The sequence below is a fragment of the Panthera onca genome, chromosome B2, assembly GCF_046562875.1.
Source record: "Panthera onca isolate mPanOnc1 chromosome B2, mPanOnc1 haplotype 2, whole genome shotgun sequence".
Lineage (NCBI taxonomy): Eukaryota > Metazoa > Chordata > Mammalia > Carnivora > Felidae > Panthera > Panthera onca.
The window spans coordinates 54224441-54250338 of NC_138343.1; the positions used below are offsets into that span (position 1 = coordinate 54224441).

Genomic DNA, 25898 nt, shown 5'->3' on the forward strand with positions numbered 1-25898 from the left:
AGAACACGGGTGGAGCAGGGCGGGAGGACCGGGTCCGCGCGGAGCATGCGCAGAACCAGCCCAGCGCATGCTCCGCAGAGCGGCGCGTCCACAGATGAGGGGAGTCGAGTCTCCCGCGCCCCACCATCCTTGCCGGAGTTGCTGCTGAGTCGCTCGTGCTGAGCCGCTCGTTCTGAGCCCTGGCTGGCAATAAAGTTCGTTAAAAAAATCATAGTCATTTTTAAGAGAGTGAAAGAGGGCGCGAGCCAGCCGGGCGGCCCCGCCGGGGGGAGCTGGCGCGCTGGGAGGAGGAGGAGGTGGCGGCGGCGGCAGCGGTTGCGCCGCGACCAGGAGGAGCCGGTCGCGCCGGGCGGCGGGTCCGTGGCCAGCGGGGACGGTGAGTAGCAGCCTGCACTCCGGGCAGCCGCGCGGCTCTCACTCGCCCTCTCCAGCGGTTCAGGACTCCCCCGGCTCTGCTGAGGAAGGACCCGCTTCTCCCCGGGGTCCCGGGATGTGCCGTACTCCGGGGACTGGAGAGGGGTGTCGGGGACAGGGGCCTCCAGGCCCGGGCTCCCATCCCCCGGCCCCTGAGCGCCCTCTCCCCCGCCTCGGAGCGCCGTGCCCAAGTTCCAGCTGGAGGAGGTGGGCGGCAGCGCCTGCCCGGCACCCGTTCTCCCTGCCCCGCGGCCGGGGCTCCCAGGGTGTGGGTCCCTGGAATTGCCCCTAGGGCGGGAAGGAGCGAGACGGCGCGGGGGAGAGGCGCTGGCCTCCAGCCTGGCTGAGCACCCAGCTTCTCGTCTTTCCCCAGCCCCCAGGTGGGGAAGGGGCGACCCCGGCCGGGAGACACAGCGGCAGGGGGCGTTAAGTGCCGAGTGAGGTGTGATGGGGAGGAGGGTCCCAGGCTCTACCCCGGCTTTTAGGCCCCCCTCCTCCTTGCGGAGGGGCCCCGTCCTTACCCGCGGCCCCACCCTTCCCTAGTTTCTCACTCAGTGACTGCTAGAATATGAATGAGCCAGACTGCACTATTTCATTGACACTGGCTGCCGCAGAATTTCTTAACTCGGAGAACCGAGGAGCCTTCAGCAGCTCCCAGACGTAAGAACCTGAGGGTGTGTGTGTGAGAGTATTAACTTCACTATCAGTAGTGTCAGCCGAGTCTGAAAAGGGCCGGGTACTTCTTTAGGTTTTATATAACTCCTAACGTCTTCCGGGTAATTTCACTGAACCTAACAAGTTTTTTCAGTGTTGTTATAAACATAATCGTACTGTACTTAAGTACAGGCTGAGATGAAAAAGACAACCCTTTTAATCAATAACTTAGCTCATATTTTTCTTTTCTAGTTTATTAGATTGCATTGGTTGGGTAAGTCTTTAAAATTAAATTGGGGGAAAAGAGTATTTATGTAAAGCATTACTGTAAGCTTTTTAATTATCATACTCAGGTTTATGCTTATTTTCTAAGAACTTAATTGTTTTGATATAGTGCCTTAAGTCGAGACAGTAGTAGTAGCTGATAATCACAAGAGTCAGACTGCCTGCGTTAAAATCTGATTGCACTTTCCTTCTTTAAATTAAAAAAAAACTTATTACTTATTTTGAGAGAGAGAGAGAGAGAGAGAGAGAATGAGCTGGGGAGAGGCAAAGAGAGAGAGGGAGAGATAATCCCAAGCAGGCTCCATGATGTCAGCTCAGAGCCTGATGCAGGGGCTGGATTCCACCAACCCTGAGATCATGACCTGAGCCAAACCAAGGTTGGAGGCTTAACTGACTGAGCCACCCAGGTGTCCCTTTAAATTTTGTTTTTAAAATTATATGATAAAGGGCACCTGGGTGACTCAGTTGCCTGAGCCTCTGACTCTTCGTTTCCACTCAGGTCATGATCTTAAGGTCATGGGATCCAGCACGGCATTGGGCTCTGTGCTGTGCTTGGAGCCTGCTTGGGGTTCTCTCCTCTCCCTCCCCGACCTGTGTGTTCGTGCTCACTCGCACGCTCTCTCTTTCTGTCTCTCTCACAATAAATAAATAAACAAACATAAAATAAAATTAAATGGTAAAAGTGACTTTTTAGGGGATTTGTGGTTCTATGAATTTTAGATTAATGCAAACACCACTACAATCCGAATTATAAAACAGTTCTTACCACCACCCCACCCCTGCCAAACTCATGCTGTCCTTTTATATCTTTTCCCTTACCCCTAACCCCTGGCAATCACCAGTCCTTTCCAGATGTCATATAAGTGGAATCATACAATATGTAACCTTTAATGCTGACTTATTTTCACTCAGCTTAATGTCTTTGAGATTCCTCCAAATTGTTGTATGTATCAATAATTTTCTTTTTTTATTGCTAAGTAGTGTTCCATTAGGTAGATGTACCACAGTTGTTTATACATCCACCCACTGAAGGACATTTGGAGTGTTTCCAGTTTTTTGTGATTATACATGGAGCTGCTTATAAACATTCATGTACAGGTTTTTGTGTGAATATAAGTTTTCATTTTAGGGTATTGCTAAGAGTGGGTTGCAGGGTCATATAAAATATGTTTAACTTTATAAGAAACTGTCATGCTGATTTCCAGAGTGGTTGTATCATTTTGCATTCTTACCAGCCATGTGTGAGAGTACCAGTTGTTCTACATCCTCCTAAGCACTTGGTATTGTCAGTAATTTTAAATGTAAATGTAAAATGTAAAAGTAAATTTAAATTTTAAATTTAAATTAGCCATGCTAATAGACGTGTGGTATCACATGATTTTGATGTGTCTTTAACTAATGGTTAATGATGTTGAATATCTTTTTATGTGCTTATTTGGCATGTATAATCTTTGATGAGTATCTGGCCAAGGGTATTGCCCATTTTTCAAATGGGTTGTTTGCTTTCTTATGTTGAGCTTTGAGGGTTCTTGTTATGTTCTGGAAACAAGTTATTTGGTAGATATGTGCTTTGCAAATACTTTCTTGTAGTTTGTAGCATGTCTTTTTGTTCTTTTGACAGCATCGTTTCCAGAGCAAATGTTTTTCGTTTTTATGAAGTCTAATTTATCAATTTTTCCTTTTAAGAACTCTGCCTAACCCCAGGTCAAGATTTACACCTTCTGAAATGTTTCTTCCAAAAAATATGGTTTTATTTTTGTTTATTTTATTTTATTTCAGATTTTATTTTTAAGCTCTACACCCAACATGGGCCTCAAAATCACAACACCAAGGTCAAGAGTCACAGGTTCTACCAAACTGAGCCAGACAGGCACCCTTATAGTTTTATTTATTTTTGAGAGAGAGAGAGTGAGAGTGCAGGGGAGTAGTAGGGAGAGAGGGTGACAGAGGATCTGAAGCAGGCTTGGCTCTGCACTGACAGCAGCTAGCCTGATTCAGGGCTGGAATTCACAAACTGTGAGATCATGACCTAAGCTGAAATCAAGAGTCTGATGCTCAACTGACTAAGTCACGCAGGTGCCCCTATATTTTTGTTTTTATTTTATTTTTTAAAAATGTTATTTTTGAGAGAGATAAGGAGAGCGAGCATGAGTGGGGGAAGGGCAGAGAGAAAGGGAGACAGAGGATCTGAAGCAGGCTCTGAGCTGACAGCAGAGAGCCTGATGTGGGGCTTGAACTCATAAACCAGGAGATCATGACCTGAGCTGAAGTTGGATGCTTAATCTACTGAGCCACCCACGAGTCTCTTTTTTAAAAAAATTATTATTATTATTTTAATGTTTATTTATTATTTTTGAGAGAGCACCTATAGTTTTACATCTTTGATCCATTTTGAGGTTTAGGTAGATGTTTGTTTGCTTTTTTACATATGAATGTCCAATCGTTCCATCACCATTTGCTGAAGACATTGTCTTTTTTCCATTGAATTGTTTTTGCACCTTTGTCGAAAATCAATTGACTGAATTTGTGTGGGTCTATTTTTGGGCTCTCTGTTCCATTGATTTATGTATCTTTGTCTTTGCCAGTATCATGCTGTCTTAATTAGTATAGCTCTTTGGTGTCTTAAAATTGGCTAGTATGATTTCCTCCAATTTTATTCTTTTTCAAAATTGTGTTACCTATTCTAGTTTATTTGCCTTTCCATATAATGTTTAGCATCAGCTTGTCTTGGAATACCTGGGTAGCTCAGTCTGTTAAGGGACCAACTCTTGCTCTCAGTTTGGGTCATGATTTCATGCTTTGTGAGTTTGAGCCTTGAATCAGGCTCTGCACCGTCAGTGTGGAACTTGCTTAGGATTCTCTCTCTCCCTCTTTCTCTGCCTCCCCTGCTTGTACTTTCTCTCTCAAAATAAAAAAAATAAAAATAAATGTAGAATCAGCTTGTCTCAAATACAGAAAAAAAATCCTGCTGGTACTTTGGAATTGCATTAAACCATAGGTCAATTTGGGGAGAAGTGCTATTTTTACTTTGTTGAATCTTCCACTCTGTGAATATGGCATATCTTCTCATTTATTTAGGTGTTTATTTCATTAGTGTTTTATAGTTTTCAGCATATAGATCCTGTACGTGTTTTGTTAGATTTATACCAAAGTATTTAATTTTTTTTTGGAACTCTTGTAAATGTCACGTAAAAATTTTTGGTTTCAGGGTGCCTGGCTGGCTCAGTTGGAAGAGCATGTGACTCCTAATCTCAGGGTAGTGAGTTCAAGCCCCATGTTGGGTATAGAGATTACTTAAATAAATAAAACTTAAAAAAATATTGTTTCTTGCTTTCAAATTGTACATTGTTAGGGTATAGAAATACAATTCAGTGTTGTTTGTTGTTTTTGTATCTTGTACCTTTGCTAACCTGATTTATTAGTTCCAGGATTTTTTTTTTAATTCCTTTAAGTTTCTATAAAGACAGTCATGTAATTTGTGAGTAGGGTCACTTTTATTCATTTTTTCCCTAATCTCTGTTTTATTTGTTTTTTTGTCACCTGTTTCTCTGGCTAGAACTTTGTGTATAATGTAGAACTTTGAGTGGTGAGAGTAGAGATCCTTTCCCTGTTCTTAGTCTAAGGGTTAAAACAGTCACACTTTCAGGTGTGTGGCTCAGTCAGTAGAGCTTGTGACTCTTGATTGCAGAGTCATGAGTTTGAGCCCCATGTTGCAGGTAGAGTTTACTTAAAATAAAAAAACAACAGGTTTTTAGAGTTAAGTATATAATATTAGCTGGATAGTTTTTTTTTTTTTTCAATATATGAAATTTATTGTCAAATTGGTTTCCATACAACACCCAGTGCTCATCCCAAAAGGTGCCCTCCTCAATACCCATCACCCACCCTCCCCTCCCTCCCACCCCGCATCAACCCTCAGTTTGTTCTCAGTCTTTAAGAGTCTTATGCTTTGGCTCTCTCCCACTCTAACCTCTTTTTTTTTTCCTTCCCCTCCCCCATGGGTTTCTGTTACGTTTCTCAGGATCCACATAAGAGTGAAAACATATGGTATCTGTCTTTCTCTGTATGGCTTATTTCACTTAGCATCACACTCTCCAGTTCCATCCACGTTGCTACAAAGGGCCATATTTCATTCTTTCTTATTGCCACATAGTACTCCATTGTGTATATACACCACAATTTCTTTATCCATTCATCAGTTAATGGACATGTAGGCTCTTTCCATAATTTGGCTATTGTTGAGAGTGCTGCTATAAACATTGGGGTACAAGTGCCCCTGTGCATCAGTACTGCTGTATCCCTTGGGTAAATTCCTAGCAGTGCTGCTGGGTCATAGGGTAGGTCTATTTTTAATTTTTTAGGAACCTCCACACTGTTTTCCAGAGCGGCTGCATAGCTGGATAGTTTTTTAATAGACACCATTAATCAGGTTGAAGGAGTCCTCTTGTGTTTCTAGTTTGCTGACTGTTTTTCTGACAAATGGATGTTGAGTTTTGTTATATATTTCCTGTGATATATGTATCAGTTGATATGGTGATGAGGTTTTTCTTTGCTTTGTTAATATGGTTGATTACACTGATTGGTTTTAGGTATTGAACCACCCTTGCATTCCCAGAACAAAGCCCACTTGGTCCTGGTGATTCTTTTTATATATTCCTGGATTTGACTTGCTAATATTTTGTTGAGGACTTTGGTGTGTCTGTGTTCATGAGGGGATATTTGTCCAGTTTTCTTTTTTGTACTGTCTGTGTGGTGTTGGTGTCAAGGTAATGCTGGCTTTATAAAATAAGTTGGGAAGTGTTCCCCTCTTTTCAGTATTCTGGAAGAGATTGTGTATCGTTGGTGTCAATTCTTGAAAAGCTTGATAGAATTCTCCCATGAAATCACCTGAGCCTGGAGATTTTTCTTTGAGGTTTTAAGTTACAAATTCAATTTCCTTTATAGTTATAGGGCTATTCAAATTATCTATTTCATATTGAGTGAGTTGTGGTAGTTAATCCTGTTTAAGGAATTGGTCCATTTCATCTATGTTGTCAAATTTATGTGTGTAGAGTTGTCTGTTGTATTATCCTTTGGAGTCCACAGAGTCCATAGTGACATTCTTGATTTTATTCCTAATATTGGTAAATTGTGTATTCTCTTTTTTTTTTCTGTCAGTTATACTGATCTTTAAAGAAACAGTTTTTTGTTTAATTTTCCCTGTTTTTCTGTTTCCAATTTCATTGATTTCTGTTCTTTATTATTTCCATCATTTGCTTTGGGTTTATTTTGCTCTTTTTCTAGTTTCTTGAGGTGGGAGTTTAAATGATTGAGACTTTTCTTCTTTTCTAAGGTAAGCATTTAGTGCTATAAATTTTCTCTTTCAGCACTACATTAGCTATGTCTCACAGATTTTCACATGTTGTATTTTCCTTTTCATTCAATTATTTAAAAATTTAAAAATTGTTTAAAAATTTAAAAATTAAAAAAAATTTTTTTTCTTGTGCACCTGGGTGGCTCAAGTCGGTTGAGCATCCAGACTCTTGATTTCGACTCAGGTCATGATCCCAGGGTCATGGGATCGAGCCCCATGTCAGGCTCCACACTGAACATGGAACCTGCTTAAGATATTCTCTCTCCCTCCCTCCCTGCCCCTCTTCCCACTCATGCTCGCTCTCTCTCTCTTAAAAAAAAAATTATCTTCAGCTTCAGTCTTTGGCTCACACATTGTTTTTAGTTTGCAAATGTTTGGAGATTTTCCTGTTATCTTTCTGTTTTCTGTTAATTATTTCTAGTTCGACTGCATTGTGGTCTGATTATAAGTTTGTTGAGGTTTTTTTTTTTTTTTAAATCACCTGGAATTTGTTTTATCTTGGTATATATTTAGTAGATAGATTTAATAGATACTTAAAAAGAAGTATATTCTGTTGTGTGGACAGTTCTATAAATGTCAGTTAGATTCTGATTGTTTTATTGTTATTAGACTTTAATTTTGTTTTAAGTATATTTCTTTGTAACTTCAGTAGTTGCTCTGGATATTACACTATATATATATATATACACACACACACACACTATGTATGTACATATGTGTATGTATAAATATATGTACACACACATATATGTGTATATGTATACATACATATATATGTATACATGTAATATACACATATATATGCACTTATATATACACACACATATATATACACTTATATATATAATTTATCACAGTCTTTTGGAGTCAACATTTTACCAGTTCAAGTGAAGCATAGAAACTTTACCTTCCTTTACATTCCTTTATCTTCTCCCATTTATAATTAGCTATCATAAATATTTTCTCTATACATACTGAAAACCACACAATTGTGTTTGAGTCCAACATAATTTAGAACATTCAAGAGAAGTCTTGTATTTACCTGTATTTTTGCTCCTACCATAGTCTTCTTTTCATTCTTATACTTTTTTTTTTTTCATCATTTAATTATGTTTGAGGTGGAGACCTAGAACCTATACTTGAACAAATCCTCCTAGATGATTCTTATGATTGTGCAAATTTGTGAAGCGGTAGGGACAATTACTGAGACTCCGTGGTGGGGGATGGGGGAAATGTTCTTCATGTTTCAGACTTGTTTTATGTAATGGTTGTATAGATGGATTTTCAGTTAAGGTAGTTGGAATATAATATTGTATAATAGGAATTTAGTAATTTTAAGAAATAGAAGAAATTGACTTTCTGTTCTTTTCAATCTAAAATGCAGACAGTACACATTGTATTACTTTCATTATATGAGTAACTGTAACTAGTCTGAAACTAAAGAAAGAATGTGTGGTATAAGATTATTTATAAAGCATTCATTATAACCTGAACAGTGAAGCACTGTAAGAGTTCAGTGCTGACACACAGTTGTATATTATACAAAATCTTTCTTAGGGGTGCTTTTCTAGGGATAGTAATTATTACTTGTGAGGTTGAAAAAGCAGTTTTCTTAGATATTTTATTTGTTACCCATATGGTGGTGACTATGGAGGATTTATTATGTTGTATGAAACTACCATTTTTTGAGTGCTCGATTTTCATTATGCTTAGTGCTTTATATGTGCCATTGATCAACAATCTTGTGAGATAAATATCCTTAGTAAACTGAAGTTTAAAGAGGTCAAGCAGTAACTTCACTAAGAGCAACTTTAAATCAGACCTCAACTCTAACACTGACCATCTTAATCTTAGTCTCCGTGAAAGGTAGAACTATGTAATCTAGGCCTTTATTAATACCTAGATATCATACATTTTGCTACTGATCAGGATTCAGAAATGAATGATATTATTGTTCCTCCTTTCAAATAATTTACATGATCTAAACAGGATGGTAAGAGGGCCTCCATCATGGAAACAAATTCTTGCAGTGCAATATAATTATTTCTCCATAAAACAATTATAGCTTATTTTGTACAATTTTTATGTTATGAAAAATAATTTCATTTTAAACCACAGATTTGAGAAGATCTGATCACCTGGAATTAAAGTTGGTTCAGAAACCTTTTCAACTGCAAAAATGTTGGAGGAAGATATGGAAGTGGCTATCAAGATGGTGGTTGTAGGGAATGGAGCAGTTGGAAAGTCAAGTATGATTCAGCGATATTGCAAAGGCATTTTTACAAAAGACTACAAGAAAACCATTGGAGTTGATTTTTTGGAGCGACAAATCCAGTATGTACTTGGCCATTTTATCCCCTGAGTTTTGATTTATGAAGTTTTGATTTGTGAACTATATCTAGGACTTTCACTGGAATAATACTAATTATAGTATAGTTCAAGGTTAGGAGTCTAGTGACTGTGGCTAATGAGACATTCTGTGGTGGTTTTCAAATACTTATTACTGTGTGTATCTTTTTTTTTTCTTTTTAATGTTTCAAGCTTTTATTTAGATTCCAGTTAGTTAACATATTCCTGTGTATATCTTTATTCTTCTGCCTTTTTTCACCTTTCATCTGTTTTCCCTTCCTCATTTCCCCCCTTTTTTCATACTCCCCTCCCCACTTTCTGTCTTGTATCTGATGTTATATTTATTGGTGGCACCTTGCGTACTTCTTAAAGTCAAACTGATGCTTGACTGTAATGAGATTTCTGTCCCTTATAGGCACAACTTGGAGATTTTGCAGGTTCTGTTCCAGACTACCACAATAAAGCAAGTCAAATGAATTTTTTGGTTGCACAGTGCATATAAAAGTTATGTTTACATTTTACTGTAGTCTATTAAGTATGCAACAGCATTATGTCTAAAAAAATGTACATACCTTAATTTAAAAATACTGTATTGCTCAGGCACCTGGGTGGCTCAGTCGGTTGGGCATCCGACTTCGGCTCAGGTCATGATCTCCCGGTGAGTTCAAGTCCCACGTCGGGCTCTGTGCTGACAGGTCAGAGCCTGGAGCCTGCTTCTGATTCTGTGTCTCCCACTCTCTCTGCCCCTCCCCCACTCCTGCTCTGTCTCTCTCACTCTCAAAAATGAATAAATGTTAAAAAAATTAAATATTAAAAATTTAAAAAATACTGTATTGCTAAAAAATGCTAACCATCCTCTGATCTTTCACTGAGTCTTAATCTTTTTGCTGGTGAAGGTCTTGTCTTGATGTTGATGGCTGCTGACTGATCAGGGTGGTGGTTGAATGTTGGGGTGGCTGTGGTAGTTTCTTAATATAAGACAACAGTGAAGTTTGCTTCACTGATTTACTCTGCCTTTCAGGAATGATTTCCCTGTAGCATGTGATGCTGTTTGATGGCATTTTACCCACAGTAGAACTTCATTCAAAATTGGAGTCAATTCTCAAACCCTGTTGAATCACTATATTGTACACCTGAAACTGATATAACGCTGTATGTTATACTATAGTGGAATTAAAATTAAAAACTTTAAAAAAATTCTCTCAAACCCTGCTGCTACCTTATCAGCTAAGTTTATTTAATATTCTAAATCCTTTCTTGTCATTTCAACAGTCTGCACAGCATCTTCACCAGGACTAGATTCCATGCCAAGAAACCACTTTCTTTGCTCATTTATAATAAGCAACTCCTCATCTGCTCATGTTTTATCATGAGATTGCAGCAATTCAATCACATCTTCAGGCTCCATGTCCTGCTATTTCCACCACGTCTGCAGATACTTCCTCCATGGAAGTCGTTGAACCTTTCAGAGTCATCCGTGAGGGTTGGAATCAACTTCTTCCAAAGTCTTGTTGATGTTGATATTTGACCTCTTCCAGTGAATCACAGATGTTCTTATTGGAATCTACAGTGGTAAATCCTTTCTATAAAGTTTCGATTTACTTTGCCCAGATCTATCAGAGGAATTACTATCTGTAGCAGCCATAGCCTTACAGAATATATTTCTTAAATACTAAGACTTGAAAGTCAAATGGCCTGCAGAATGGATGTTGTGTTAGCAGTCATGACAACAACATTCTCTCATTGTACATCTCCATCAGACCTCTTGGGTGACCAGGTCCATTGTCAATGAGCAGTCATACTTTGAAGGAATTTTTTTCCTGAGCAGTAGGTCTCAACAGTGGGCTTAAAATATTTAGTAAACCATGATGTAAACAGATGTGCTGTCATCCAGGCCTTGTGGTTCCATTTATAGAGCACAGGCAGGGTAGATTTAGTATAATTCTGAAGGGCCATAGAATTTTCAGAATAGTAAATAAGTATTGGCTTCAACTTAAAGTCACCAGCTGCATTAGCCCCTAACAAGGGAGTTAACTTGTCCTTTGAAGCTTTGAAGCCAGGTACTGACTTTCCTCTAGTTATGAACGTCCTCCATAGAATCTCCTTCCAATAGAAGGCTGTTTCACCTACATTGAAAATTGGTGGCTTAGTGTAGCCACCTTCGTTAATTATCTCAGCTAGATCTTCTGGGTAACTTGCTGCAGCTTCTGCATCAGTACCTGCTGTTTCACCTTGCTCTTTGATGTCATAGAGGCAGCAGTATCTTTCCTTAAACCTCATGAGCCAGTCTCTGCTAACTTCAGTCTTTTCTTCTGCAGCTTCCTCACCTCTCTGCCTTCATAGAACTGAAGAGAGTTAGGGCCTTGCTCTGGAGTATCGGGCTTTTGTTTGAGGGAATGTTGTGGCTGGTTATATCTTCTGTCCGGATCACAAAAGCTTTCTCCATATAAATAGTACAGCTGTTTCGCTTTCTTACGTTCTATGTGTTCACTGGAGTAGCTTGCTTGCTTGCTTATTTATTTATTTATTTATTTAGTAGATAGTAAGTAAGTAAATATGTAAGTAATCTCTACACCCAATGTGGGGCTTGAGATCAAGTTGTATGCTCTACTGACTGAGCCATCCGGGCACCCGTGAGACAGCACTTTGATTTCCTTCAAGAATTTTTCCTTTCATTCATAGCTTGGCTTACTGGCACAAGAGGCCTAGCTTTCAGCCTCTCTCAGCTTTCAACATGCTTTCCTCACTGCTTAATCATTTCTAGCTTTTTAAAATTTTTTTAATGTTTATTTTCTAGAGAGAGCGCGCGCACACATGTGTGTGCGAGTGGGGGAGGGGTAGAGAGAGAGGGAGACACAGAATCCGAAGCAGGCTCCAGGCTCTAAGCTGTCAGCACAGAGCCCGACACGGGGCTCGAACCCACAAACTGCAAGATCATGACCCAAACCAAAGTTGGACGTTTAACCGACTGAGCCACCTAGCTTTTGATTTAAAGTCAGAGATGTGTGGGTCTTCCTTTCACTTGAACACTTAGAGGCCCTTGTAAGGTTATTAATTGGCCTAATTTCAGTATGGCTGTGTCTCAGAATAGGCAGGCCCAAGGAGCGAGATGGGGGAATGACTGATGGTGGAACAGTGAGAACACACACAACATTGTTCCATTTAGTGTGCTATCTTATATGGAAGTGGTTTGTGGCAGCCAAAACGATTATAGTAGTAGCATTAAAGATCACTATTCACAGATCACCATGACAAATATGATAATAATGAAAAAATTTGGAATATTCTAAAATTATCAAAATGTGGCACAGGGACTCAAAGTGAGCAGATGCTGTTGGAAAAAATGGTGCTGATATGATTGCTAAATGCAGGGTTGCCAAAAACCTGCCATTTGTAAAAAAAACACAGTATCTGTGAAGCCCAATAAAGCGAAGTGCAATAAAATGAGGCATGCCTGCTTTATGTGGAAGGGAAATTACCTGTCTCTCAGTATAGTTTTCAGCTCTTATATTATGGGATCCTAAGACTATCTGGAAGTTCGAGAATTGATCATTTGTTTTAAAGAAATAAGAGCAGATTTGGCAGGATTAAATACTCCTATGAAAAGGAAATCTTACTTTAGTAGATCCATTTGGATTCTAAAACATGTCAAGAGTGACACTTTTTGTCATTAGTCCTCAGAACTTTTTTTTTTTTTAACTTTTATTTATTTTTGAGACAGAGAGAGACAGAGCATGAACGGGGGAGGGGCAGAGAGAGAGGGAGACACAGAATCCGAAGCAGGCTCCAGCCTCTGAGCCATCAGCCCAGAGCCCGACGCGGGGCTCGAACTCACGGACCGTGAGATCGTGACCTGAGCTGAAGTCGGACGCTTAACCGACTGAGCCACCCAGGCGCCCCTAGTCCTCAGAACTTTTAAGGAAATTTTATTTTAATTTTTTTTATTCTGAGTATAGTCAACACATAATGTTACATTAGTTTTAAGTATACAACAAAATGATTCAACTCTCTGTAGGTTAAGCTATGTTCACCACAAGTGTAGCTACATCTGGTACCATACAATGCAATTACAATATTATTGACTACATTTTCTATGCTGTACCTTTCATTCCCGTGATTTATTCATTCCATAACTAGGAGCCTATATCTCCCACTGCCCTTCATTCATTATGCCCATTCCCCCATACCCCAAACATGCATGTGTATATGTGTGTGTGTGTGTGTGTGTGTGTGTGTGTGTGTGTATTTTTTTTTTTTTAATTTTTAAAAATGTTTATTTATGTTTGAGAGACAGAGACAGAGACAGAGTGTGAGCAGGGGACGGGCAGAGAGAGAGAGGGAGACACAGAATCCAAAGCAGGCTCCAGGCTCTGAGCTGTCAACACAGAGCCCGACTCGGGGCTCAAACCCACGAACCACGAGATCATGACCTGAGCCGATGTCAGACGCTCAAATGACTGAGCCACCCAGGCGCCCATATCTATATGTATTTTTTAAGTATTTATTTTTGAGAGAGAGCAAGTTGGAGAGGGGCAGAGAGAGAGGGAGACAGAGGATCTGAAGCGGGCTGTGCACTGACAGCAGAGAACCCATTGCGGGCTTGAAGCCATGAACCGTGAGATAATGACCTAAGCCTAACTGACTGAGTTACCCAGGAGTCCCAGAAATAAGTAACATTAAACAAATCTGACTAGCGTAGACATTAGCGTTAAAGATAATTGTGCTCATTGTTTTAAAGATTGTTCAATTTCTAATTTGCATTTTATTATTTATTTATTTATTTATTTATTTATTTATTTATTTAAAGAGAGAGGGTGCAAGTCAGCTAAGGGGAGAGAGGGAGACGCAGAGCTCACCTGAAGCGGGGCTAAAGCTCACCCTATGTGGGAATTGGCCTCATGAACTGAGATCATGACCTGAGCCAAAGTCAGATGTTTAACAACTGAGCCACCCAGGTGCCCCTGTTTCCCTCTTTTAAAGATACTTCTGTGTTTACTTCCTTTCTCAGATATTTTAAGAGGATTCATTTTAAGTCTTAATAGTATTTATTTTTGTACTTGTTATCTGAACCAAATTAACATTTTAAGTATATAGTTGATCCTTGTTATTTGTAGAGTCCATATTTATATTTTAAGTATATTGTTGATTCTTATTATTTGTAATTCCATATTTGCAAATTCATCTACTTGCTAAAATTTATTTGTAATCCCAGAATCAATATGGTCAGTGCTTTGGTGGTCATTCATTGATATGCACAGAGCAGCAAATATTTGGTACCTTACATGCACGTTCTCAGGTTAGACTGAACAAGGTGACTTCCTTTTTCATCTCTCATATTATAAACAAGTGTTTTTTTGTGTGTCTGTTTTTGTCCCACATTTTTGTGCTTTTTGTTGAAGGTGATGCTGTTTAACATGGCCCCAAGCATAGTGCCATCTAGTTTCCCTAAGTACAAGAACGCTATGATGTGCCTTATAGAGAAAATATGTATGTTAGGTATGCGTCATTCAGGCGTAAGTTACGGTGCTGTTGGCTTTGACTTCAACATTAATGAATAAACAATATGCATTAAATAAGCTATCTTTAAACAGAATCACAAAAAACCAGGGTTATATATTTATTGGTTGGGGAGAATGTAACCAGGGCTTACAAGAACCTAACCCTGTATTTCCCTGGGAGCAGTGTTTCAGTATTTTATAATGCAGCATTTGCAGTGACTTTATAGAACAGGAATAAGACAATGGAGTGTATGACAAGTAAATTTATAAGTTGAAGGGCAACCAAGCAGGTAAACTGCTTGCTTTTGCTCATTGCTTCCTCTTGCTTCTTCCTTCCATTGTCACTCTTTTCTTTTCTTTCCTTTTTTCTTTTCTTTTCTTTTCTTTCTTTCTTTCTTTCTTTCTTTCTTTCTTTCTCACTTCTGTCTTTTGCTTCTTTCATTTCTTTTCTTCCTTATTCTTATTGTATCACTTGTACGCCAGAACCCACTAGAATTTTGTAGCAAGAGGAGAGCAAGTATTAACCTAAGGGAATCCCCTTGCCAGTGCCAGTGTCTGAGAGCCACCACTGTCTGTGACTGGTGTTAAAGGAGAAAACAGGACAGGTAAGCTCAAATCATGTATAAAGTTATAATTTTGAGGGATTGTCTTTCCCCCTTTAGTTTCACTATTGGTAATAGTATCAATATTTAAAAGCACTCAGATTTTTTCAGAGTGAGCACCAATAATGTAGTTTTAAAACCTTCAAATCTTTGAAAAATAAAAATAGGTACAAAGTTATGTTGCTGAAGACATTTTCTTTTACATATGACATAAATTCATCTCTTGTTTCAGAGTTAATGATGAAGATGTCAGACTAATGTTATGGGATACAGCAGGTCAAGAGGAATTTGATGCAATAACAAAGGCCTACTATCGAGGTAAATTGTGGGGTATTTTGCAGGGGGCGTTTTCTTTTGGGTAAACAAAGAACTTCACTTTTTTTTATTCCACATTAGAAGGGTTTCTTTTTAAGAATACTTAAATTAATTTCAAAGCATTTTTAAAAATCTCTTAGGTCACTATTCTAATGATCTTGTTGAGTGGTAAACAATACTTTGTACTATAGATCATTTGTCTCTGCCTTGGAATTATATGACTCACATAGGCATTCCCAGTTCTAATCAGTTAGAAACTGTTAAATGCCTTTTTTTTTTTTTAATGTTTATTTTTGAGAGAGAGAGAGACAGACAGAGCTTCTGTGAGCACAGGAGGGGCAGGGAGAGGGAGACAGAGGATCTGAAGCAGGCTCTAGGCTATAACCTGAGAGCAGCGAGCCCAAGGCAGGGCTGGAACCCATGAGCTGCCAGATCATGACCTGAGCCGAAGTCAGACACTTAACCGACTAAGCCACCCAGGTGCCCCATAAATGCCTATTTCTGACCATATGGAGATGACTATATGGTCAGAGTGGGAACTAGCATGAAAGAAAGCAAAATCCCTGCAAATAAGATGACATTTTGTTATGACTCATGAAATTGCGTGGATAAAGCTGTCTCAGTGCTCTGAGTTCAGAAAGGCGTAAGATACATGTGAAAGGAAAGAACTACACCTATAGGATTTAAGAATAAAATGTGGGGTTAAATTCCTCAAGAAAAGCTGAAATTTCATTCATTCATTCATTCATTCATTCATTTATAAATTTACACCCAAGTTAGTTAGCATACAGTGTAATAATGATTTCAGGAATAGGATACAGTGATTCATCCCCTGTGTATAACACCCAGTGCTCATCCCAACAAATGTCCTCCTTAATGCCCCTTGCCCATTTAGCCCATCCCCCCACCCACAACCACTCCAGCAACCCTCTTAGTGTTCTCTATATTTCAGAGTCTCTTATGTTTTGTCCCCCTCCCTGTTTTTATTTTACTTTTGCTTCCCTTTTCTTATGTTCATCTGTTTTGTATCTTGAATTCCACATATGAATGAAGTCATGATATGTGTCTTTCTCTAATACCGCTTAGCATAATACACTCTAGTTGTTGCAGATGGCAAGATTTCATTCTTTCTGATTGCTGAGTAATACTCCGTTATATACAACGGAGTATTCCACATCTTCTTTATCCATTCATCTATTGATGGACATTTGGGCTCTTTCCATACTTGGCCCATTGTTGATAGTGCTGCTGTAAATACTGGAGTGCATGTGCCCCTTTGAAACAGCACACCTGTATCCTTTGGATAAATACCTACTAGAGCAATTGCTGGGTTGTAGGGGAAAAACTGAAATTTCTTTTTTTGTTTGTTTTTAATTTTTTTTTTTAACGTTTATTTTTGAGACAGAGAGAGACAGAGCATGAGTGGGGATGGAGCAGAGAGAGAGAGAGACACAATCTGAAACAGGCTCCAGGCTCTGAGTGGTCAGCACAGAGCCCGACATGGGGCTCGAACTCACGGACCGTGAGATCATGACCTGAGCCGAAGTCGGACGCTTAACCGACCAAGCCACCCAGGCGCCCCAAAAACTGAAATTTCTAAATGGAACTTAAAGTTTCCTATAAAATTTTGTCCTTTTGAAATTTATGACAAGCTTTTACAGTGTTTCTCCAACTCAATGCCAGTGGTAATTGCAATGAGAACAAAATAACTGGAAGTTTGATATAATACCATGTAGTCTTATAGTGTGTTGGCGCTTTTGAATATATATCTTGTTTTTTCCCACTTTTGAAAATGTGGGATTTATATTAATAATGGCAGCTGAGGTATAATGAAAACACAATTGTGCTAAACATCCAAACCACCAAAGAAGTTGCTGTTCCAACTTGGTACCAGGGAAACTTGACTTCTACTGCCTACTCTCAGAAGACATTTTGGTTCCTTGAGAAATTAAGAGAGGTACACCAGGTAGTATTGTAATAATGTCACCACTACTTCTCACTTTATTTACTGTGTCCTTAAAAGCTTCCCACCTGCAGTAGTTTGGACTGTTGCTCTCCGATGCATGCCAGTTTGGATCTTGGGCACCTATAACATGGTATGAGGCAGGAATTGTGTCCTTAGTACCCAAAGCTCTTAGATTAGATGGGATTTTTATCAAATTATTAATTTCATAAGCACTGATGCTAAAGGTCCTAAAAATAAAGTTAATTCTTTTTTTTTTTTTTAATGTTTATTTTTGAGGTGGGGGTGGGGCAGAGAGCATGGGAGAGAGAGAAAATCCCAAGCAGGCTTCACGCTGTCAGCACAGAGCCCAACATGGTACTCGATCCCATGAACTGTGAGATCACATCCTGAGCCAAAACCAAGAGTCAGATGCTTAAGCAACTGAGCCACCGAGATGCCCCAATTCTTTTTTTTTTTTTTTTTTGACATTCTTAAGTTGTTTATTTTATTTTATTTTATTTTATTTTATTTTATTTTATTTTATTTTATTTTATTTAAGAGAGAGAGAAAGTGTGTGCGCAGTGGAGAGGGGCACTGGGAGAGGGAGAGAGAATCTTAAGCAGGCTTCACACTTAGTGCAGAGCCTGACATGGGGCTGGATCACATGGGATCATGACCTGAGCCGAAATTGAGAGTTGGAAGCTTAACCGACTGAGCCACCCAGGGGCCCCAGTAAAGTTAATTCTTGAGTAAGATTATTTGTATTTTCTTAGGTTATTACCACCACATCCCCTCACCCCATTCACACGGGGAAAAAACAAAACAAACAGCCTAGGTGTAAACTAGTAGGAGTATATGAGATTTTCATTGTTTTCATTTAGCTTTTTTCTCTAAGTTCTCGGCATGAAATATATGTTCTTTTGTGAGGAAAAAAGATAGGTTGGGTTCTCTCATTTTAAGCTTTTGACAATTTTATATGGCAGTATTACTTTTTAACCGTTATCGATAATTGTGGAGAATGTATTTACCATATGTATCTCTAATTTATAAAGCAAAACTGTGTTAGTTTATAACTGACCCAAAATAAAGTTTAACTTGAAAAAAGGCAAAAATGATCAAATGTCAAAAATGATTTGATTTGCATATAAATAAAAAGGAGAAAATGTGGGAACTGTAGAATTAAGTAGATCACTTGGGTCCCTGGTTTTAAAAAAAAAGACCAGGTAGCTAAAAATATTTTTTTTTTAATGTTTTTATTTATTTTTGAGACAGAGCACGAGTGGGGGAGGGGCAGAGAGAGGGGGAGACACAGAATCTGAAACAGGCTCCAGGCTCTGAGTTGTCAGCACAGAGCCCGACGCAGGGCTCGAACTCACAGACCATGAGATCATGACCTGAGCTGAAGTCGGACACTCAACCGACTGAGCCACTCAGGCGCCCCTAAAAATATTTTTATATCCACTGTAGTTGAGGAATTAATGCTTTCTTCAGTTTTTCCCTTCAGACTGTGTTCAACATTATTATCTTTTAAATTTCAAAATTGGACTCGTCTGGCTTGTCATGTAATTCTTGTTTAGTGCTTTTTAGGTGTCCACAAATCAGTTTCTCTTTACTACCTCTACAAAAAAACACTCTTTGCCAGAAACTAAAAAGAGAACCCATAATTATTAGTATTTACATCTTAACTTACTATGGGTGATGTTTAAATTTTTTTCCACTTGGTTTCATTTCACCTAAAAGGCTTTAAACAGCTTTGATTTTCCTACATTTAACATTTTAACTTAAAGTGATCTTAAGCATATAAATAGACGTCTGTTAAAAGCTTTTCTTAAAATGTAAATTTTTAGTCAACCATGTTAAATGGCAAAGAAAGTGGGATACTGAGACAGGTCTTAAGTTTCAGCTTCTTTTTCTAAGTTGTAAGAATAAACATCCCATCCCAGTGGCAATTATATGTGAATTTGAGAAATGGCATACTGAATATTCTTCTATGCTTTTCTTTGGGGTTTCATCAGAATGCTTTTGGTTGCTGACAACAGAAAAGCAATTTCAAACTGACTTAAACTACAAAGAAAAGTGGAAGTATCATAGCTTTTAGTTATGGTTTGTTCTTATTGTAACCTCTTTGATTCTCCCGGCTCCCCTCTCTCCCTTTGTGGGGTTCCTTCTCATGCTGATTTTCCTCTTGGTTGCAAGATTGCTACCATCAACAATGGAAGCCACATTCTTTGTTCACATCCTTGGGAGAAAGGATCACTTCCCACAACAATGGATTATAAGTCCTGAGCTTTTATCTGATTAGATCACCCTTGACCAGATCACAGTAAGTAGTCAGAGGAATTTGATTACCCTAATTGGCTTGGTGCACTTAGGGCCTACTCCCTCAGAGCAGAGCGTAGGTTCAGCCTGCCTAAACCGTGTGTCTACTATACAGTGAGGGAGAGGTGTTCTTGGGGAGGGAGGGGAATTGGATGCCAATTTTTGCCACTAACATAGATTCAAATAATGATGTAATTAAATAGAAGCAAAGACTAGGAAGAGAAGATAAAGGCTGAGAAGAATGCATTAAATAAGATAGTGATTTAGTGATAGTAACACCATGCCTCATAAAATTAGGACTTACTGATAAATGTCCTAGAAATGTATCATCCAAAATATATAAAAATTTTAAAAGTTTGTATTTAAAGAGGAAAAATGTCACTATAATTCATTTGAAAGACCTATGATATCAAAAACCTTTGCTTAAAGGATTAATTATGTTCTTAGAATGCTGTGTTGATTGTATAGTGAAACATGTTGAAAAATAACCTTGTAAAGAACAGAGCATAGATCATAGGACCATTTGGAATCCCAAATGATTCCTCTTAAAGTCTTAAGAAGTCCACCCTAGGCAGTAGAAATCATTCCTTGTATAGAAAGTTATATACAGTATAGTACAGATTTTCATCATAGTTTTTACTATGATTTGGTTCTAAGAAATGTTCCTGACTAACAATATATAGAAAATGAGGTTACAGACTTGAGACCTATTATCTGAGATTATGTCCATAAATAGAAGGAAACTTTTTTAAAGTACCTTTTTTCACAAACCTAAGTGAATATAAATTGTTGAAAATGAAATAGCTCTAGACAAGAAGCTATTTATGAATTTCAATTATAAATGCAAAAATTAAGGAACAACTGAATTAGACTATGCAAATCCTTTAGATTTGTTTCGAAATTGTATGAGCATGGAATCTGTAATAGATTGGTTCATTATGTAATCTGTGTGCTTTAGGGCACCTGGGTTACTCAGTGGCTGGAGTGTCAGACTTCGGCTCAGGTCATTATCTAGTGGTTCCTGTTGGGCTCTGTGCTGACAGCTTGGAGCCTGGAACCTGCTTGGGATTCTGTGTCTCCCTGTCTCTCTGCCCCTCCCCTGCTCGTGCTCGCTCTCTCTCTCTCTCTCTCTCAAAAATAAATAAACAATTAAGAAAAATAAGAGAAATAAATATTTGCTAATGGTGTTCTTATAATTGACACAACTTTATTCATATCTCTGTGTTTGTGATGTGTGGATAAGTGGAGTAGTTTGTTAATTATTACAAGTGAATCTTTTGTGGGTGGCTTACTCTTAACTATGATGACAGAGTAACTTCTAACCATGTGATTCTTAGGGTAGGTGGTATTGAAGTAAGATTGAATAGTGGGGAAAATACAGATCTTTTAAAAATATATGGATAGAAAACAGTAGCTGCCTTTAAATATCAGGGGTGTAAGATATGTCCAGATGACTGCAACAGAGAAATTAAAACATTATTAACTTTTTTTAACATTATTTTCTTCTTCTTCTTCTTCTTCTTCTTCTTCTTCTTCTTCTTCTTCTTCTTCTTCGTGTGTGTGCTTGTGTGTGTGTGAGAGAGAAAGAGTACACACACATGTGGTAGGGGGAGGGGTAGAGGGAGAGAGAATCTGAAGCAGGCGCCACGCCCAGTGCGAAGCTCCATCTCACAACTATGAGATCATGTCCTGCGCCAAAATCAGGAGTCCGAAGCTCAACCGACTGAGTGGGTGGCAGATGTTCAAAGATGATTCTTTCTCTAGGTGACTGTTCTGGATTCTTCCAAGGTTCCCAGTTTCAGGGATATTGCTTCTGAGCACTTGTACTTGATTCTTGCAGTTGCTTTGCTCCCTTGCTCCCCTTTGTGGGACTTACATTCCACCTCCACCTTCCTTATTTATTTATTGTTGAGAGACAGAGAGAGACGGAGTGTGAGCAGGGAAGGGGCAGAGAGAGAGAGGAAGACACAGAATCTGAGGCAAGTTCCAGGCTCTGGGCTGTCAGCACAGAGCCCGATGTAGGGCTCAAACTCAGGAACTGTGAGATCATGACCTGAGCTGAAGTCAGTCACTTAACTGACTGAGCCACCTAGGCGCCCCCCACCTCCGCCTTCCTTTATGCAAAGTTCCCATCACCTGATAAGCGGTCCTGTTGGACATGAGTTAAAGATGACCGAGTATGCTAGCTTGTCTCTTAGATGTGGTTCACCTCTATCCATGTGAAATTTGTGTGCATTCTTTGTCTTGCCATTGGCAGGAGCGCAGTTACTCCCAAGTGTGGCTCTCTTCTTTCTGTCTGTTGGTCTTGCCCTTTTGCTCTCATTTCCAGCCTTGAATCTCAGCACCATCAAACCAGAGTGTCCTCCAGTTGCTGGGAACAAGTATCATGCTACTTATGAGAGAGAAGGGTTGGAGTAGATAGCATTTTCTCTGAAAAAATTGTTTCCCCTTTGTCTCAATTCTTAAAAAAAAATTTCTTGGAAGTGTTTGAGGGAGTTCCAAAGTTGTATAATGGATTTATGATCATTTCCTTTGTAAATTGTGCAAAGAATGATCTTTCCACACATACTTGGAATCTGATATTTATCATCTGTTTTATTGGCACTTATGTAAAAATTTTCTATAAAGGGTCTTTAACTTTTTAAAGTATATACTGTAAAGGGCTTTTATCGTGAGGAGGTGTGCTGGTTTCCTAAGCAGAAAAGAACCATAATGCATCACAATTTCACAGAGTATTTATCTGTATGTATGGATGATAATGTTCAGTTAGGGGAAATTAATATAAGTAGTTGTCTATCATTTGTCAGAATTATTGAATCTCCAGAAGTAATCCAGGTTGTCTGTCTTGTGTTTTTGGTTTTTCCTTTTGGTAATTGATTTAGGTTAAGGAAGCTAAGGTGGTGGCAGCGTCCAGTCTAAGGCTTCCTGTCATTTGAACCATCCTGCTTCAGAGGAGCCATCTGAGATTGTAACTGCTCTTGTCATGACTTATTTCTGTCATCTTGGTTCAGGCTTTGTATTTTTTGTTTGTTTGGGTTTTGTGTGTGTGTATTTTCTTTCCTCCATCACTTTGGATACATCTTCTTTTGTCCTGTGGTTTAATAGTTACACTTTCCCTTTTTATTCTCATTTAAAAAAATTTTAAAGTTTATTTATTGTGTGTGAGAGAGAGAGTGGGGAAGGGGTAGAGAGAGAGGGAGACAGAGGATCCCATGCAGGCTCCCTGCTGTCAGCGCAGAGCCCCAATCCTTTTTATTCTTATGGTGATTGCCTTTAACTTAAGATTCTGTCTTAATTTGAATGCCACCCCCACAATCATGCCAGATCGTGCCAGATAGTTCTTGGCACAACTTGCTGGGGCTGGTTTTTCTGGTAGGTGATCCCAGGAAGAAGTGAGAGACTGGGGAAGGAAGGGAAAAAAACCTATGCAGGTGCATTAATGAGCTAATTATTACTGTAGGCAATTGGGGACCAATCCCTGTGAGGAACCATGTAGACATGCCTCAAGATGGTCCCACCATAGTGAGGCTGAGGTTTTATCCTACCTCCCATACATTCAAGTTTCTCCCCAGAGGTATCTGTTCCTTTAAAATAGGATAACCCAGGGTCTTTCTGAAGTGTAGGAAAAAGCCATGTGGCAGAAAAGCCGAGTACCACCTGCAGCGTGTGCTTCAGGGTAGATACAACAGGCAGGACCTGTCCACAGCTGCAGTGAAACTCCCTTGATTGCTTTAACATATATTACATGTTCCTCCTCTTTAGACTGGCACTTTAGCACTTTTCCATGTTCCTCTGTTGTCTCTTCACCAAGTTGCCCACTAAATAATTTTGGGTTGTTATGGACATACTTTTCTTTTATCTGTTGATCACTGATTTTTTTTAATTTTTAGAGAGCTTGTGAGCAGGGCAGAGGGGGAGAGAGAATTTTTTTTTAATGTTTTTTTTTGAGAGGGAGACAGAGCACGAGCAGGGGAGGGGCAGAGAGGGAGGGAGAAACAGAATCTGAAGCAGGCTCCAGGCTCTGTGCTGAAAGCTCAGCACAGAGCTTTAACTCATGAACCTGGGGCTTTAACTCATGAACCAAGAGATCATGACCTGAGCCAGAGTCGTATGCCTAACCGACTGAGCCACCCAGGTGCCCTGGGAGAAAGAGAATCTTAAGCAGGCTCCTCACTCAGCGCAGAGCCTGATGCAGGGCTCTATCCCATGACCCTTGGGATCAATGATCTGAGCCAAAATCAAGAGTCTGACACTCAACAAACCAAGCCACTCAGTTTCCCCAATCATTGATTTTTTTTAAACAACATTTTTCTTAATTATTCTTATTGCCCATATCTCTGGCACCATCTGCTTAGTTTGTTGTGGTTTTTTTTTTTTTTACATTATTATTAAAATATACTTCTAAGAGTTTTTTGTTTTTGTTTTTTTTTTTGAAACTGGACCATCTTTTTATTTTATTTTATTTAAACATTTTTAAGTTTTATTTATTTATTTTGAGAGAGAGAGAGGGAGAGAGAATTGCAAGCAGGCTCTGAGCTATCAGTGCAAGCACCCAACATGGGGCTCAAACTCAAAAACCAGGAGATCATGACCTGACCCGAAACCAAGAGTCAGATGCTTAACTTACTGAGTCACTCACATGCCCCTTTCTTTGTTTTTAAAGTGAGACTCTGTATCCCTGGAAATGCCCTTTTGTGCCCTCATTCAAATAACAATTGACTGGATATAAAATTCTGGGTTTAAAACTAAATAGAGTTTTATAATAAACAGCAGTTCTTGGGGTGTCTGTCTGGCTCAGTCAGTAGAGCATGAGACTCTTATTTTTTTCTTTTAGTTTAATTAGTATTTTTTGAGAGAGGCACGAGCGGGGCAGAGGCAGAGGGGGAGAGAGAGAATCTCAATCAGGCTCCACACTCAGCATCGAGCCCAATGCAGGGCTTAATCCCACCATCCCAGAATCATGACCTTAGTTGAAATCAAGAGTTGGATGCTCAACTGACCGAGTCACCCAGGCACCCAGAGCATGAGACTTTTTTTTTTTTTTAAGTTTATTTTTGAGAGAGAGACAGAGTGTGAGTGGGGGAGAGGAAGAGAGAGAGGGAGACATACAATCTGAAGCAGGCCAAAGCATGAGACTCTTGATCTCAGGGTTGTGAGTTTGAGCATCACGTTGGGTGTAGAGATAAGTTAAAAAATAAAGTAAGTCTTAAAAAAAAAAAGAATAGTTTCTTAGTCGAAGTATAATTAAATGTTTTATTTATAGTTTAAGTAAATATTAAAGTTAGAGGAAATATAAATTTATTTACCAGTATCTAGTGTGATCTTATCAGTTTTATTTCTCCTTAAATTCCTGGAAGGTATCAGGGTACCTCTGTCTGTGTTGTACCCTGCCCCCTGCCCCAATTTTGTAGTAATTTATACAGTTTTTGTAATTAATTTATTCTTTGATTTAAAACCTGTTTTAGAGTAGGGAAGATTTTCCCACGTGAAGCCTCTGCTTTTACAGTAGTAGTGAACTGTGTTTTTCTCTTTCATCCTCTTTTGCTTTGCTTTGGTGATTTGTAAACCCTTTTTTCCCTTCAGAGTATCTTGGTAGTCCAGGTGTGTATGCTTTGAATCTTAGGAAATTCTTATACCTGAGGAATCTGGAAGGAAAGAGTAACAGTAAGAAAACGTGCCTCGATTCCAGGAAATCCTTTTAACCCAAAGATGATTTTCTTTTGTTACTTATGTATCTGCTTTTGTCAGCATGCTGCCTGATTAATTCAACATCTAATCATTTATGAAAGAGCTTCTTTCAGGGGTGCCTGGCTGGCTCAGTCAGTAGAGTAAATGACTCTTGATCTCAGGGTTGTGAGTTCAAGCCCCTAATTGGGTATAGAGCCTACTTAAAAATAAAATGAAATAAAAGGGCTTCTTTTAGCAAGTTGCTGCTTGTTTTCAATCTTAGATATTATCAACCTCATGTGATAATTGGAAGTTAAAATATTGTCAGTGAGAATGGGAATTATACAATTAAACAGGATAAAAAATGAAATTAAACCTTTTTCTCTATTTTATATATACATGTTATATATATATACACATATAATTTATATATACATGTTTTATATATATATATATATATATATATATATATATATATATACCAGTGCCAAAGTTAA

At 38.9% G+C, this 25898-nt stretch overlaps 1 protein-coding gene and 1 non-coding gene across 3 annotated transcripts in view; both read left to right on the forward strand.

The window, feature by feature from the left end:
• The first annotated feature begins 264 nt into the window (after window positions 1-264).
• The window catches only part of RAB23 (RAB23, member RAS oncogene family), a 37565-nt gene continuing 11931 nt past the window's right edge, over window positions 265-25898 (forward strand). For both annotated transcript variants that reach the window (XM_060615828.3, XM_060615829.3), the window contains exons 1-3: window positions 265-376; window positions 8825-9040; window positions 15388-15473. In XM_060615828.3, coding sequence (XP_060471811.1) covers window positions 8886-9040; window positions 15388-15473 — 241 coding nt within the window. In that variant the 5' untranslated portion in view covers window positions 265-376; window positions 8825-8885. The remainder of the gene's footprint in view (window positions 377-8824; window positions 9041-15387; window positions 15474-25898) is intronic.
• On the forward strand, window positions 4565-4637 carry TRNAR-CCU (transfer RNA arginine (anticodon CCU)). The gene has a single exon. It is a non-coding gene; the product is annotated as a tRNA-Arg (tRNA).